Source organism: Anoplophora glabripennis, unplaced genomic scaffold (assembly GCF_000390285.2).
Source record: "Anoplophora glabripennis isolate ALB-LARVAE unplaced genomic scaffold, Agla_2.0 scaffold41, whole genome shotgun sequence".
Classification (NCBI taxonomy): domain Eukaryota; kingdom Metazoa; phylum Arthropoda; class Insecta; order Coleoptera; family Cerambycidae; genus Anoplophora; species Anoplophora glabripennis.
The window spans coordinates 1,626,202-1,643,931 of record NW_019416901.1 but is presented as its reverse complement, the minus strand read 5'-3'; the positions used below and the strand labels follow the sequence as shown (position 1 = coordinate 1,643,931).

The 17,730-nt window shown below is 33.1% G+C and overlaps 2 protein-coding genes and 1 non-coding gene across 4 annotated transcripts in view; 1 reads left to right on the top strand and 2 right to left on the bottom strand.

Annotated features, from left to right (window-relative positions):
- The window catches only part of LOC108917180 (homeobox protein engrailed-2-A), a 9,781-nt gene extending 2,674 nt beyond the window's left edge, over positions 1 to 7,107 (bottom strand). Inside the window, exons 1-4 of the mRNA XM_023455666.1 lie at positions 7,035 to 7,107; positions 3,394 to 3,565; positions 3,136 to 3,317; positions 1,948 to 2,221 (exon numbers count right to left, since the gene is read on the bottom strand). Coding sequence (XP_023311434.1) covers positions 1,948 to 2,221; positions 3,136 to 3,317; positions 3,394 to 3,565; positions 7,035 to 7,107 — 701 coding nt within the window. The remainder of the gene's footprint in view (positions 1 to 1,947; positions 2,222 to 3,135; positions 3,318 to 3,393; positions 3,566 to 7,034) is intronic.
- Positions 7,108 to 10,485: 3,378 nt separating this feature from the next.
- Positions 10,486 to 10,599, top strand: Trnal-caa. The gene is made up of 2 exons: positions 10,486 to 10,523; positions 10,555 to 10,599. It is a non-coding gene; the product is annotated as a tRNA-Leu (tRNA).
- A 528-nt stretch (positions 10,600 to 11,127) lies between these two features.
- Positions 11,128 to 12,301, bottom strand: LOC108917213 (39S ribosomal protein L46, mitochondrial). 2 transcript variants are annotated; one of them, XM_018723698.1, is made up of 6 exons: positions 12,204 to 12,301; positions 11,968 to 12,154; positions 11,787 to 11,917; positions 11,591 to 11,733; positions 11,368 to 11,502; positions 11,128 to 11,312 (listed from the first exon to the last, which is right to left on the bottom strand). In XM_018723698.1, exons 1-6 carry the CDS (start codon positions 12,262 to 12,264, stop codon positions 11,169 to 11,171), a joined length of 801 nt encoding a protein of 266 aa, XP_018579214.1. In that variant the 5' UTR covers positions 12,265 to 12,301; the 3' UTR covers positions 11,128 to 11,168. The 2 variants fall into 2 exon arrangements, with proteins under 2 accessions (XP_018579214.1, XP_018579215.1); XM_018723699.1 differs by having other exon boundaries at positions 11,968 to 12,149; positions 12,204 to 12,291.
- Positions 12,302 to 17,730: the final 5,429 nt, after the last annotated feature.

The window sequence follows — 17,730 nt, the reverse complement described above, 5'->3', positions numbered from 1 at the left end:
GTAACTTTAAAAAAAAATAATTCCGAAATTGAAATTTTAATTAATATTTCGTTTAACAATAATTTTTGTGACATTTTTGTAAATTAAAAAAATTTAAATATAAAAGATGCATTTTTCCTGGGGTTCAGGGCTATTCTACGAATTCGTAAATATGCCCATTGTTATTTTTTCGTCGAGCTACCCCAGTGTAATAAAAAATAAGTTTCTACGATGAATAGAAGCCGAGATATTGCAAAATTTACAGCGCGCATCAATTTGAACTTTTCTCTCGCTTGCGACCGCTTGGACGAGCTTCCCCCACCACCACGCCGCCGACCGCCGATCGGTTTACTTAGCGAGTACCTTCTCTTTAAAGGGTCGTTAATTTTCCACATTTTTCAATGCAATTCACGGGAAATCGTAGTTTACGTCGTAAACTGTATTTAGTGAAAAATTCAAGTCTTAATATTTATAAACAATTGCGCTACGATTTAAAAAAAAATTCTTATCTTGGCTCCTGTTGGTCGTAGAGGGTACTTTTTTTTATTTTAACAATAAATGCCATAGTTATAAACAAATTAAAAAATCGGCACTTTTCTTGTTTTTCTGCAATAACTTTTTTGTTTATTAACCGATTTTAATTTAACCAGTCTCATTTTGTAGATAATTTTACTCTCTATAAGCCGTCTGAGAGTCACTTTTCGCTAAAATTAATGGTTGCAAAGTGAAAAAACTGTTTTCCTCACTTATTTGTTTAAATAGAAAAGTTAGCTAACAAAAGTTTTTGACTCACGAGATGAGAGATGTCTTGTATTATGTTCCTTTAGACAATTTTACAATGATCTCGCGGATAGGACTTTTTTCGAGTTTCTCTTTTATTTTCTCTAATTTTCCTGGTGTAAGTTCCAGTGTTACAGAAGAATCCCTCTTAGGTGGAACACCCTGTATAGTTCAATCCTTTTCATTACATCTGTCTCATAAAAAACAAAATAAAGGGTATTATTTCAAATAGGTAGAGTTTATTTTTCTCATATTAAATTAATTTATCAGACTATAATTTTTTTATTTCCACTTTTATCACATTCTTATGTTTTTGTCTGTTTTAATGTTTTAACTAAAAATGTGCGTAACTATTTCCTACCCTACAACTGGCCCCGTCTGCCTGGATAACTGCTCACGCAAACAAGAACAAACGAATAAATGAATAAATAAATAAATGAAAGAATAAATAAATAAATGTTATCCGTCCACAAAAATATGGTTACCTCCTGTTCTGATACCACGTTTTGACCTGTGTCTCGCTCAAATTCAGGGCGTCGGCGACGTCGCTCCTGTCGGCCACCGACAGGTATTTCTGGCAGCGGAACTTCCTCTCCAGGTAGGCGAGCTGCGCGTGCGTGAAAGCCGTCCTCCGGCGTCGCGGTTTGCGGCCCTTTACCGCCTCCCCCTGGCTCTCCGGAACGCCTACGAAGATGCCGTCCGGCTCGCCAGCGACTTCGACGTCGAGGTCCTGACGGTCGCTAGCGGCGTCGGAGTCGACTGGAAGGATTAGTGATAAAAAAAATGNTCGAGTTTCTCTTTTATTTTCTCCAATTTTCCTGGTGTAAGTTAGTGTTACAGAAGAATCACTCTTAGGTGGAACACCCTGTATAGTTCAATCCTTTTCATTACATCTGTCTCATAAAAAACAAAATAAAGGGTATTATTTCAAATAGGTAGAGTTTATTTTTCTCATATTAAATTAATTTATCAGACTATAATTTTTTTATTTCCACTTTTATCACATTCTTATGTTTTTGTCTGTTTTAATGTTTTAACTAAAAATGTGCGTAACTATTTCCTACCCTACAACTGGCCCCGTCTGCCTGGATAACTGCTCACGCAAACAAGAACAAACGAATAAATGAATAAATAAATAAATGAAAGAATAAATAAATAAATGTTATCCGTCCACAAAAATATGGTTACCTCCTGTTCTGATACCACGTTTTGACCTGTGTCTCGCTCAAATTCAGGGCGTCGGCGACGTCGCTCCTGTCGGCCACCGACAGGTATTTCTGGCAGCGGAACTTCCTCTCCAGGTAGGCGAGCTGCGCGTGCGTGAAAGCCGTCCTCCGGCGTCGCGGTTTGCGGCCCTTTACCGCCTCCCCCTGGCTCTCCGGAACGCCTACGAAGATGCCGTCCGGCTCGCCGGCGACTTCGACGTCGAGGTCCTGACGGTCGCTAGCGGCGTCGGAGTCGACTGGAAGGATTAGTGATAAAAAATTTATGATCTTGTCTTAAAATTGATGCAATGAGCAATAATGAAACTGTGGTGTTAGGTCTGCTTTAATGTACAGGGTTAGTCACTATAATCTGACAGCTTATTGTGAGTTTATTATTGAAATTACAAAAAAGTTTTTAATACAAAAATTTTAGCTGTTCTTTATGAATTTTTATAATACAGTATTAGAAAAAACAATCGAATAACGGAAATCACTGAATTAAAAATAATTAATGGAACACCCTATATATTAGTGCATAGTTAGCTTCGTTAAATTTTTCTCTTTTCAAAAATATATAATATGTTTCTGTTTGATTCAGAACTTTTCAACATATTTCAGTTTTGAAAAAACAGAAGGGAAATTTATGTCTGACGGATCGCAGTGGCTATGGACGAGGCACGCGGAACAAACAAATGACTTTGACAGAAGTTTATTTATCATCATTAATTTATTTCCTATAACAAACCCGTTTAACACCGAAATAATGTTTAGTGAGAACGAAAAATTTGAAGTTATCCGTTTATTTTATGTTAATAATAAAAATCATTCTTAACTTTAGCAAGTCTTAACTTTAACAGAATTTTAATGCCTAATTAATAAAAACCAACTAAAACACAAATGGTCACAGATGCTCAATGTGACCGCCATTATTATTGATGCACTTCATATAATCCTCATTATTTATTATTAAATTCACTTAAATTTTGTATACATTGATCAACTTTATGTCTTAGTTCATCTAGTTTCTTTACTAGCCTCGAGTTGATTTTTTGATATTTTGTTTATAACACGTTTCCGAACAATATTCCGCAGAGAAACTTCTAATAGTATTTTTTTCCCGAAAAAAAGGTACCTATAATGACTGGTCTATAATGCTCTGATACATACCTACATACATATGTATCATCAGCATACATAATAGTTTTTACATCAACTCTTGAGGGCAAGTCATTTGTATATAAAACGTACGACAAAAGACCCAATATCGATCCCTGAGGTACACCCCTTTCTATCAATATTACGTTTGACTTTATGAGAGCACCAGTATCGTCCGTTTCTACAACACACTGCTTCCTATTCAGCAGGTAAGATTTTATCAATTCTGAGGCAACACCTCGAATGCCATACATTTGAATCTTTTTATTNGAACTTCCTCTCCAGGTAGGCGAGCTGCGCGTGCGTGAAAGCCGTCCTCCGGCGTCGCGGTTTGCGGCCCTTTACCGCCTCCCCCTGGCTCTCCGGAACGCCTACGAAGATGCCGTCCGGCTCGCCAGCGACTTCGACGTCGAGGTCCTGACGGTCGCTAGCGGCGTCGGAGTCGACTGGAAGGATTAGTGATAAAAAAAATGTATGATCTTGTCTTCAAATTGAAGCAATGAGCAATAATGAAACTGGTGTTAGATCTGCTCTAATGTACAGGGTTAGTCACTATAATCTGACAGCTTATTGTGAGTTTATTACTGAAAAAACAAAAATGTTTTTAATATAAAAGTTTTAGCTTTTTTATAAATTTTTATCATATATACTTTCATATTTCTTATATTGACTTGTCCTATATCTTTTGCTTGTAAGATCTGAAGGGATGAATATTATTATTATTATTATTATTACTATTGATGTCATTGCCAGTAGTATGTATAATCTCATTATCCTCCTTTTGGTATGTAAAGTTGATTATTTGTGTTTTTTCTTTATTTAATTTAAAATTATTTTTATAGAAATAGGACAGGCGGTCACCATTTGTTTTAGGTATTCCTTATTTTTATTACCAATTATTATAGATGTATCATCAGCATACATAATAGTTTTTACACCAACTGTTGAGGGCAAGTCATTTGTGTATAAAACATACGACAAAGGACCCAATATCAATCCCTGAGGTACACCCCTTTCTATTAATATTACGTTTGACTTTATGAGAGCACCAGTATCGTCCGTTTCTACAACACACTGCTTCCTATTCAGCAGGTAAGATTTTATCAATTCTGAGGCAACACCTCGAATGCCATACATTTGAATCTTTTTAATCAGAAAAGTCGGAAGAAAGTGGGCATTGGAGGAAACAATTGCTTTCAGAACCGAAACATTCGCAAGCAACTCGTCCAAGATGGGGCCCCGGGCGTGGCGGAAGACAAAGCGGTTTACTCATTATTACAAGGGAAACGGATTATTCAAAACGCATATAGAAGACAACAGGGGTCTAATTGGAGGATCTCTCGGTGCATCCCCAGCAAAAAGCGCCCCCTGCCGGGCGAGCCGAGAGTTCGCCTTAATTACCGCCCGGGGAGGATTCGGGATTTTTTATAGTTGGTGCCGCTCTCTTAAGGCCCTACACTTTTCTGATGTATTTTGTAGACTGGATTGGATGAGGTTTTAGAACAGGAGTGGATCTTTTCATGAGACTATTAGGTACTAAAGGAAGTAGAAGAATAGGTTTTAAGCAGCTTCATTCAAATTTTCCAACCACGAAAGCTTTAAGAGTGGAAGAGGATACAGAAAATAGTTACAAGTACATTTTACATATTCCGAACATTGAGAACTGTTGCAAAATGTTCTGAGAATTCTAGAGCAGATTCTAGATAACAAAAATACGAAAAAATTCCTATAAACGTAGGTCCGCAAATGCTTCGTTTTCGAAATACAGGATGTCAAAAAAAAAATTAAAAATATGTTTTTATTGCCAATTTCTAAATTTTTCATTGGAAATCGTTTAAATTTGGGTCAATATATTTATGATACGTGGGTTATAATTTGGTATAATCGTTTGCATTTCAGACCCATCAGGGGCGTAGATATGGGGGAGTACCTATTGATTTTAGACCAGAAAACTTACGCCACTGGTTTTTCTACTGGTTTTTGCTTTATTTTTAGGAAACTCATTTATTTTAGAGCAATAAGGCCCCCTCGCACATTTGTCATTTAGCGAGCGACTTTCAAGATATTGAAAATTTTAAAAAATCATGCTAATCTATCTATGAAACCAGTACCTTCTAAAAAAAACATAGTTGGTAACTGTCACTGAAAAATTATGTGCGCTGTCACTATGGCGAAATAAATGACCCAAATTTAACGATTTCCAGTGAAAAATTTAGAAATTATAAATAAAAACATTTTTTTTGGCGTCCTGTATTTCGAAAACGAAGCCTTTGCGGTCCTACGTTTATAGGAATTTTTTTGCAACACCCTCTATATCCTGTATATAAAATATGTCACTTTAATTCTAATTATTTAAACTTCAGTAACTATAGATCTTGATAACGAGGAGTTTCATCTATGTCATAAGAAAAAAATAATTACTCTGCTTCTGAGAATATGTTGCGCTTATTCTGACCAATAAAAGTCCTCCACATATAGTAAATACTTGACGTCGAGGCAAGAAATTATTAACATAAATGTTACCAAAACTTAACCCTGAGGAACTCAGGCATTGCACTAAATTGTATCGATTTAAATCCTTGACACTGAACAAATTGTTGTCCGCCATAAAGTTTTGGCTAAATAGTTGACACAGCAAGAAATTATTAATATAAATGTTAAGTAATAATAGACCCAGAACTGAACCCTGAGGAATCCAGACATTGCACTAAATTGTATCGACTTANTTACTAATATAAATGTTAAGTAATAATGGGACTAAAACTGAACCCTGAGGAACCCAGACATTGCATTAAATTGTATCGACTTAAATCTTTGACATTGGGCAAATTGTCGCCTGCCAAGAAAATACGACTTAACTTTGTTGACACAGTTAAAAATTATTAACATAAATGTTAAGTAATATGGACCTAGAATTGAACCATGAAGAACACCAGATAGCACCAAGTTGTATCGACTTGAATCCTTGACATTGAACAAATAGTGGTCTGCAATGATGACTTAAATACTTGACATAATTTATCAGAAATACCTACTCAATCAAGTATGTGGAAAATAAGGACATGATAGATAGTTTTTACGTGTTCATATTTGCCAAAGGTGATGACAGAACAACAAAAATATAAAATACTTTGATTTATTACATTATTTATCGATTTCAATGTATGTGTTGATTATTTTTTCTAAATTTGATTGGTATAGTCATATACTTACAGGTGTCACCATATGCGTCATTGTATTATTTTCTTTACACTTTTTTAATCCGATTAACAACAACATTGATTTCTTTGATCAAGTGTGTTTTTACTTAAAATTTTAACAACATAATTAATTAACAATGAAATTACTTTACTATGTTTTATTATAACAAATGTTGGAAATGATCACTTTCAGCCAAAATACATGCTTCAGAAAACCGTATTAACTGAAACAAGATTTTAACAGTGTTTATTAGAAAATAATCGAAAAACAGTAGTAGGCAATGATTTATCTTTCAAACTTGTCAGTTAGTAATAAAATTATTTTATTTCAACAATTGCCCCTGATTGTTGTTGAAAAAATATCATTTATTATTTTTATTATTTATTTGTGTTTTTTACTTAATATAATATTCGCTTATTTAAAAACTACCTAGGAACTTGTTTTCTTTTTGTAGAATTAGGAGAGAAGTAAAGTAAAATTTATTTGGCCAATTGTCAAATTTGAAAGATAAAGCCTACTACTGACTTTTGCATTATTTTCTAATGAACACTGTTAATATCTTGTGTCAGTTAATACGTTTTTTCTTGAAAACTATAAAGTTTTTTTGAAATTTAACAAGAGTAAAAAATTTTTAAAATTAAATTCTGCACATATATATTTTTTACTCTATTTTAAAGATAACTTCTGAGTGTTGGAACAAAATTATTTATTTACCTTCATTAGTACTCGACTGGCTAAGCACGTCGCCCAAAAGATCCTTTATCAAAAACGATTTGTGCTCTTGCATAGTTCATTTAAATCGAAAACAAAAACACTACCGCATAATACCACACACAAAAATAACAAACAATGACGAAACAACGATTAAACACTAAATAATATGCAGATAATAACTCTAATTGCGATATGGATTAAAAAAAATTGAGGAGGAATCCGACAGACAAAAATCCGAGGGACTGTATCCGTAATAGATACAGAGATTTGATAAACTGTGACATGAGGTGACAGCGGTGGTGATAAATGGGAAGTTTTACGCTCTAAGCGGCGTAACCGCAGCATCCCTAATAGACATCAACCCCTATATTCGCAGACTCCTCCCACGGGTTCAGAGACTCCACCTTTCTTAATCTTCCCTTCAAGGGAGCCACCAGAAGCGTCACGCTTCGCGAACTCTTTCCGCGAATTTAAAAATGTCTTCTGATTGCGTTGGCTGGAATCTTACAAAAAACTGGTTTAGTTTGTTCGTTTACCACTGAGAACTTTTTATTTTCTGCGTTCCTAGTATTTTTGCCTTTTTATTAAAAAATCCCTACACACTGATTTTCCGAAAAAATCGCAGCGGGTCACAAATTACGAACTGGATCATCTCGTAACTGATTCAACAGTCAAAAACCTATAGTATTACTGTAAAGTGGGTCTGTTTAATCTCAAAGTGAATTTTGTTCATAAAAAGCAGAAGAAAGATGATAAAAACCAATCTTCGATAACATCTGCGTAAAAATTTACGCAGGGAATGTCTTAATAATAAACATAAAACAATATAACCTTTTGCAATGACACACTTACTACAAAATCAATGAAAGTTTGTTCAAAAATGTATGCCATTATATAAAAATTATAATTTTTTTAAAGTATATGATGTTTCACTGGTTTTTGATTCAATTGGGAATTTGTTAAGGTCACTTAAAACCTTAAAAAAGCATGGCTTTATACACTGTTTGTATTCTTCATGCACTAGGTATATGGAAGTCGTTTTGGTATCTGGCATCATGATCATCGACAATTTAAGGCTGGTTTTCATTTAGGGTACTGTGCTCCGACCATGTTCCGTTCATGTTGTGTCGTCTAGAATCTCAAACTTATATTTCTCCATATAATAACACGGAAAACATCAATTCTCTTTTTCATTTGAACTGTTCCGTTACAACTGTGCGCCTGCTGTGCGCCAACCGTTGGTTACCAATTGCTCGAGGAAGCGATTCGCGACATGGAACCTGCCAGCGGTTAGAAGATAGATATATCGAAATGTTGAGTTCTTAAGCTGAATATGTGGACGAAGCAATTCCCATAGGTCTCGAAATTTTGGATAACTCATTAGGAAATACTTCACAAATTTGATAGGATCATCTATCAATCTGTAGAAAATTGTGTGAAATTCCCCTTCCTCATCTCTTGCCCGGTACAAGGGATGAATCGAAAATCTTTTCTTTCTCCTTTTCTGTTTTCGCTTGAGAAGAATGTAAGCAAAATATGTTACCACAACGCCTTCCTCGTCCTGATTCATTTCGTAAACTGGCACGTTGTAGTTTGACAACAACAGTGGTGTATAAAACTGGCAGAACGAATGTCTATGATGAACAAACAGTTCCTCAATCTTGACTGATGAGGTGGTGAACAAGGTCGAAGAAATGTTTCGTGGCAACCGTCGATTGACTTTGGACGAGATGAACGCAGTGTTTTCATAGATCTACAGATCTCTTCTGAATGAAATCATTACTGAAACGAAAATGTGGGTACGAGGTGGCTACCAAAACAGCTTACGGTTCAACACAAAGCCAACAGAATCGCATCTTCATGTGAACTTATCGAGCGCTTAGAACTGGAAGGTGAACAATTCCTTGACTGTATTGTGACACGACGGAACGTGGGTGGCCTACTACACCCCTGAGAACAAAAGGCAGTGGCGATATCAGTCTTCACCATCAGCAAAAAAAATCAAAACCGTTGTTTCGGCCCGAAAAATCATGGCAACTGTGTTTTGAGACCGTAAAGGTATTCTTCTCATTGATTTTTTGCTCAAGGGGGAAACAATTAATGTTGCGCTGTACTGTAAAACCCTGAAAACACTACGGAGAGCGATGAAGAATAAAATAAGAGGAATGTTAACGAAGAGAGTGTTCTTGTTGCATGACAATGCACGTCTTCACACAATCAAAGCTACAAAGCAATTCTTGGATTCATTTGATTGGAACATCATCACCTTCTGATTTTCATCTTTTATTTCCTCTGAAGGTGTTTATGGGTGGTTTTCTACCGACGATGACGTCCACAACACCGAGAAACAATGGACTTGAGAGGCGGCGGGAGATTTTTTTGACGAAGGTATCAGGAAGCTAATCTCTCGACTCACAAAGTACATTGAAGTTGAAGACGTCTACGTCGAAAAATAGTGTTTAATGTACCTTTATCAATACGTAATTTTTTTATAAATATACTGCTGTTTTGGTTTTTAAAAAATTGTACCCTTACTTTGTAGATATTCCTCGTATTTTTTAGAAAGAATATTTGATATTGTTTGAATTAGCTTAATAACTTTATAATCAAGTAAAAATAAATCTGATTGTTGTGAAATGGACTAATATGTGCTTAGTGACTTCTTCGTTGCAAGACGAGAAAATCCACCTTCACTATTGAGTGAATTAAATTTGGTTGTTTGCTGGAATTCAAAGTTTTATATNACCTTAACCGTACACATATATATTTGTTAATAGCTATAATTCATTAATGATTAAAATATTGTTATTGGGAAGAAGAAAACGCCAACATAGATATTGGGTTGGATCACTTAAATAGAAAACACAACACGACCGTTTCCACTAAACAGACTTGAGTTTCAAAACACGTCAAAACCTTTTGATGTGACCGCTTTCGAGCGGGATCCGAAAAACAAAACTCCAACAGTCGCAAAACACGCCAGTCTTCAAAAAGTTTGCGAAAAGTTACAGTTTTGTTTTATTCGATACAAGTTTGTGTTTTGTTTTTGTTTCGTCCGTTTAGTGGAAAACCGCCTTTTTGAAGCGGGACCCGAAAAACAAAACTCCAACTGTCGCAAAACACGCCAGTCTTCAAAAAGTTTGCGAAAAGTTACAGTTTTGTTTTATTCGAAACAAGTTTGTCTTTTGTTTTTGTTTTGTCCGTTTAGTGGAAAACCGCCTTAAGACAGCGTATTGATGAATTGTCTTTTCTAAAAATTTTGTATAAATTATATTATAAAATCAAAATAAATTCATGTAAGGTGTTCATACGTGCAAATTAATAATGCATGATTGAATTGTTGTCAGCTAATAGATTAACTTAATCTTTTATCAGTTATATAAAACAAAAATATTACTATTTATAGATATTGTTATGTTAATAACAGATAATAAAACTGTTTTTGTTATATGTCAGGATGGCCGAGCGGTCTAAGGCGCCAGACTCAAGGTTTCCTTGCCTGCAATGTAGGTTTCGAGCGTTCTGGTCCACTCTGTGGGCGTGGGTTCGAATCCCACTTCTGACATCCTTTTTTTTTATTTTTTTCCCACAACAAAGGTACACAATAAACTTTTTAATATAAAATTTATTTTTCATTTCGAAAATAAACATTTTATTGATTCAAATTGGTTCGGGACAAAAGATTTGATTAAATTTTAAGTTTTATACCTTCGTAATTGGCAACCATGAATACACAAACCAGTATTGAGAGTTGCCTACATAAAAAAAGGAAATTTGAGCTTTTTATTCTATTTACCCGCTGAAGTTGTAGATAATAATGATACTTTCATTGAAATTAGATATTATTAGTATTTACAACACCGAAAGATGACTATTTGACACTTAAAAAAATTGTTCTGCAATTAGTTTGTTACATTTAAAATCAAAAATAAGGAAAATGAATATAATCTCAGCCCTTTTTTCTTTGCTTTACGTTTATCGTTCTTCGGTGCCCTTGAAAAGCATAAATTACTGGTATTTAGTGAACTGTAGTCTTTCTAAAATACACTTTTTTGTGGGAACTCTTAATATTTATAAAATAAAACAAGTTCAATACAAACAATACTTTTATTTAACAATTTTAGACCTATTCGATTAATTGTTTAAAAGGAATTGTGATACACTGTTACTGTAAGCGGAAGGGAGATTTTTTTGCAGTTCTGTCCTATCGAGCCACTTATAATCAATTTTTTCCTGAGGAAGTTGACCTTTAACGTACCTCGCAAAGTAAAAAAAAACCTAAAATATGATCAAGACGATATAAACATATTAAACATGTTATTTATTACATTACCTTTGCCCCTACAGCACCATTGGTATTTTGGACTGCTTTAGGGTACTTATATTTATAAAATCCACAAGGCGCGTTTCCATAAATTTGTACTTTAATATCGTCACCACAATTTTCTCTTAAAACTCTTTCCGCTGTCTAAAACGCAAACGTTTTGTAATCAAATGCTGGTTCCCTCTAGTGGAATAATGTAGCACTAAAAATATTAGTATAAAATGTATCCTACCTGCCTTAAAGTCTCACCGTCCTGTCTAACTCCTTGAGGAAGCATAAAATAATTTTTGTCACCAATTTTTTGATCCAGGACAAGCACAAGATGTTTATCCAACTTTCTCTCAAGAGACTTTAAGTCGTTGTTTTTGTCTGGTTCTAAAATAATAATTCTCAGAAAGAAGTTTAACACAATATAAAATAAATCACACCAGTGACTTTTTCCGCCGGCTTAAATTGTGCCAATTCTTCATTAGCAGCGTCAACAAAGTCTTGAGCAGTCTGTTTTAAATTGACTTCTTCATCAAAGTTTCCACCTTTCTTTAAAGATTCTATAGCTCTCCTACAAAATTAACCAATAAATGTATTTCCCTATAAGAAAATACAACTTACTTTTCAGACTCGTGTTTCATTTCATGATCACATTTTAAACTCTTCTCAAACTCTACTTCTTGTAAATACTGTTTGTATTGCTGTTCCAAGTCGTTTAACGCAGGAGTTATCACAGGTTTTCGTTCTACACAAACTGCTGATAGCAGATCCCATTTTTCTCTGTTTGAAGAAGACATACTAATCTGAGCTAAAATATGAGACTGAGAAAAATACTATTAAGTCATGTGAAATTATACCTTTCGTTAAATTTCTAAAATTAATGCTAATTTGAAAAATTTTCAAAGTATTTTTAAACATCTCTGCAGCTTTAAAGTTGAGGTTAAGATTAGAACCACAGACGCACAAACCTTAGACGAGAGGAAATGTGGCGTGTTCTATAATCCATAATTTTAATTCAGTGTATTCTATGAGTATACTATTATTGGTCAGTTTAAAAATGTGAAGCTTTGATTGGTTCTAATGACAGAGAAGAACACGGCTTTTGTGTGATACTAAAATCAAAGATTTTATAGAAGTAGAAACGTAACCTTCTTTAAAAAACGTATCCTCTTGTTTCGGTCTAATCAGTTTCAATAACTATTAAAATATAAAATATTTAGAATAAAGTTGAAATAACAAATAGATTGTAAGCTTACAAAGAAAGGAATAATATTCTAAGATAATATTCTCCGAGGTCCTAGTATAACATGTTGCATAACTACGTGGGTTAATTTTCTTTTATAAGTTTTTCAATGACTTAAAAGAAATTGTTATCATCTCTACTAACTTTTATAATACTTATAGTAACTAAATTATTCTACTAAATATAAAATGACGTATATTTGAAGCGAAAAATAGACAAATTCTAGTTTTAAATCATATGATTCACTTACAACTTCCTTAAAAATTATCGTGTTGGTCTCAAAAGATAGGTATTAAAACAACAATATATGGTAAAATGCGTATATTAACAACAACCTCCTAGCAAATATTAACAATATCAACAATAAATTCACTAAAGTTAGATGATCATCCTTTCTACATGCTCAACTTATAACAACTATAACAATAAATCAAATGATTTTCATTTTACAAAATGATTATCCACATAAATCAAACCAAGTTTAGACAGTAATCACAGCAACATTTACTACTATTACCTAAATTTTCAGGCGATTTCATTACTTTTAAGTTGCTAACATTAATAAGTGCTTTTTACATTAGGCAACTGTGTAACATAGTAAAATATATAAAAAGCTATTAATAATAATAATTACAATGGATTATTTGTCCATGATAACCATCTGTATGGATGAAACATAAAAATGGGGGGAGGTGGAAATTCTATTAGTTAGCATCATATATTTACAGTAACAACAATCCCATTATTCTAATATAATTGTTGCATTGTCGCAGTTTTTGAAACAACCGTGACAACCACTGACGCTTATTAGCTTTTCCACCAACTTTTTCAGCTACTTTTACTGTTCCATACAGAGAACGACTTAAAATTAAACGCACGAACAAATCACAACCCTTTTTGGATTAAAAGCAAAACTTATCCGATATTTTTAGGCACATGCTTTGATTTTTTTTGAACACTGGATTTACTAGCGGGATTTTTCCATTAAAATATGTGATTTTCAATGATGTAATACACTGAGATTTCCCAATTTTGCTTATAGTCTGCTTCCAGGTACTTATTTGCTTTGAAAATATAGTTTCATAATTCGTTATAGGTAAGCCTTATGAAATGTGAAGTAGATTGTGAAACATATCTTCTAAGAACTCCGAGAAGTTCTTTTTAAGCACAGGACAGTGCAGCAGGCTAATTAATCCTTTCACATTTCAAACAAGTCTGGATGCACCATGATACAAAGACTAAAAGATATGACATTGCGCACACCCGCGGCCATATTGTGACGTCATGTGGAGATCAAATAGCGATTTATGGATATAGTCTGTGTAGCACTGATGGGCAGCGCTGTTAATAACGCGATTGCTGTAGTGAGTATTAGTATTATTAATAGATAACCAAAGGAAATTCTTTAATAAAGACATCATGTTTTCCAAATAATGAAACTATTAAAACAATCTGGGTTGAAGCTTGCAGACATATATATTTAACATCTATAATGCTTGGATTTTTTATTTAATGATACGTCAGAATCCAAGAAAAATTCTGAAAGAGCTGCACAAGAATTACTTTATAAATGAAACACTTACATTTCTCCACGTGACGTCAAGCGCTGAACCGATTTCAGTTCACAGCAATATCATTCTTCTAGCCTTTGTATCATGGTTGTACCTTGTATTTTTATGCTGACTGATGTATCATTTTTTAAAAATGTCAGGATGAAACTTTGAAAAATGAAGTTTTGCGAATGTCCATGAAAATGGAAAAATTTGTTGTCTGTAAATGGAAATAACTAGACTACTTACAGACACTGAGACATTTAAGTGCAATTTACGAATGGTGCGAAGTGGATTGAATGTCAGTGTAAGAAAGAGTTAATTAATACTAGACATTAGTCTACAAAATTTACAAATAAATTTTTATAGAATTCAAATTCTTCTGTTTATAGTTTTAAAATGACAATAGATGATAACCTGTACAAAAATGATTTACGTATTTAATACTTCTAGAAAAATAAAACACGAAACAGTGTTTCAAGATAAGTGTTCAGTTTGCTAATTTTGTAGGCAATGTCTACAATTTAGGTAGTTATTTAAGCCTAAGAACAACTACATACGGATACAACTACGGCTTTCAGTTGGACGTATTAACGAATTTCTTGATTGTTCTTAAGATATAAGATAAGTTACTAACAAGTAGATAAAAGCTTAGATTGCATCAGTTTACTTTTGATTTTCAGCAATTCTATCTCTAGTAGTTACCAACTACAATTTTTCCACTATTTTTTAAGTACTAACCTTACAAGTCGTACAAAACAACGCGTTGTGATTAAGACTACGCTTAGGTTAATACAGGATTGGAAATATTTTTTTAAATCAATTTCAACTAGAAACGCAATCTTTAATACTGTTTGTTGAGAATTAAAAGTTACTATAGTGAGCTAAGATATAAAAATAACAGCAACGAGTTGATTTAAAATATTTTGCATCAAAGTTGGCTCTGATCTTGCTTATCGGGTGTGCCAGTCTTATATTTTATGAGAAAATGATCTCCCATCTCCCATTCTATCACATCTTCCAGTATGATTTTTTTTTCAGAGCAACCTTGATGCAAAAATATCACATATAATTTATAAAAAAATATTTATTCTAACATGCTGATCAGTCATTGCTTATCTAACGGTGAATAATATATTTTAACAACGATTTCCCCCACATCTACAGGGTGGGCTAGTAGTGTGAGAAAGTAATATAACTCCCTTGTTATTCATAATACTGAAAAAAAGTTTGTATAAAAGTTGTACAGAAGCAAAAAACAGGGCGATTTGTGAAAACGGGATACGCCAAATATTACATTTTTATAATGGAACACCCTGTATATTTTTAAACATGGATTTCTGAGAAAATTCTATATATGGCAATATAAACAGTTATATAAAAAAAACATATAAAAAAACATGACCTCGAAGAATTTGTATTAACTTTCAACTACTAACACTTGGAGCAAAAATATTTGACAGAGTTATAGGCAAATGTTAGGCAAAGACTCCTATATTAGCTAATATCGATATTTTATACAGGGCATTTTTTATAATACGATCATTTTAAGAAAGTTCAAACTTGATTTTCTAAAATTTTTCAAATGGAACACCCTGTATTTTATTGTTCTATTTTATTCACATATCAGTCCACTTCAACTTTTATTAAGTATGTTCTACACCTAAAGTTGTTAGTTTTTAAGATATAGCAACATTTCTGGAAAAACCTAATTTTTATTATTTTCGGTCGCACGAAATGGCTTTGGAAAAAACTGTCACATTGTGTCAACTTGTCAGTTCATAATTTATCATTCCATTTTGAGTTGATTTTATTAGTTAATATTTATTTATGGTATTCTATAAAATGATAAAAATTAAGTGTTTTCAGAAATGTTGCTATATCTTAAAAACTAACAGTTTTAGATATAGAACATGCTTAATAAAAGTTGAAGTGAACCGATATGTGAATAAAATAGAACAATAAAATACAGGGTGTTCCATTTGAAAAAAAAAAATTATCGTATTATAAAAAATGCCCTGTATAAAATATCGATATTAGTTAATATAGGAGCATTTGTCTAACATTTGCCTATAACTCTGTCTAATTATTTTGTTCCAAGTTTTAGTAGCTGAAAGTTAATACAACTTCTTCGAGGTCATGTTTTTTTCCAAAATTCGAAGAATTTTCTACATAACTTGACAACCCCGCACTAAGATGATAAACTGTTTATATCACCAAATATAGAATTTTCTCGGAAATCCATGTTTAAAAATATACAGGGTGTTCCATTTTAAAAAATGTAATCTTTGGCGTGTTCCGTTTTTACTCATCGCACTGTATATTTCAAATTAATTTTGTAGTTTAGGTTTCTTGATTCTGTACAACTTTTATATAAACTTTTTTCCTATATTAGGAGTAACAAGGGAGTTATTTTACTTTCATGTTTCAATTAAAAACTACGAAATTTCAAAAAAAAATTACTCTATTCTATTACATCATAAGCTTTGGATTGGAACTATTAAATTTTTAATCCGCACGAAATACGTAGAAGAAATGATTGTTGCTCGATTCTGATTGGTGGGCAAGCACCGAGTTTTTGAAAGAGTAGGCTTGGATGACGTATCAACAGATAACTTGGTTTAATATTAGTCGAAGCTTTCGAAAATTTCGGTTTCCATATTTTTTCTGAGTATTTGACCAATAATAACGAACAAAACGTTATTTTTTCATAATGTTGAATTTTCTATTAAAATTAAGTAATAAGTATAATGTTTTACTTTTACCCTGTATACTCCAAATATTATTAAAACATTATTACTGACGTAACTTGATTGATATTGTGAAGAAAAAATATTTTCAAACAGATTCTAGAAGAGGGAAATCAATATATTTTGAGGCCAACGTTGTTGTTCAATAGAATAACTTGTTAAACCGTTCATAAAATTTTTAAAATCTGATATTGTCTCTAAATAGTTGCTTGTTGATACTTTAGTGATTGTCTTTCTGTAAGTAAGCGGTAAATGCATTGTAAAACTTAAGATATGTGACTTTTTGAGCATTGTTAGATATATACTATAATGCATACATACTTTATTTTAATTAGGAATGTAGTTTACTCTGTAGAACGTGTAATAGTTTCTTTGTGAACTTGTTGAGAACCACTGAGTTTTCTGTGGTCCTGTCTATTTTAAATGGGAGATGCAGACTTAGATTTAACCTACATATCAAGCTAATCAAACTAAAAGATTGGGGCAAAATCGCAATTCCATCTCGGTTCGGCGCTTCTAAAAATGCACATTGGATGGATTTGAAAAATTTATTCATTTATCTTAAATTTGGATATCAAAGTTGTGACACTGAAAAATATTGTACCAAAACAAGGCAACCGTTATTTTGTTAATAAATTGATATACATGGTTTTGGTAAAAATAACATACAGGTACTTTTACAGCGCCTAGGTAAAGACGCTTTGAATTTATTTTCAATTCTCGACCCAACGAATTGAACAACAAGACCAGTAAAACCCGCCATACTCAGAGCAAAAATTTCTAATACCGTTTTCTGACCATAGCCTACTGTCTCAAAAACCTTGTATGTCATACCCACAAC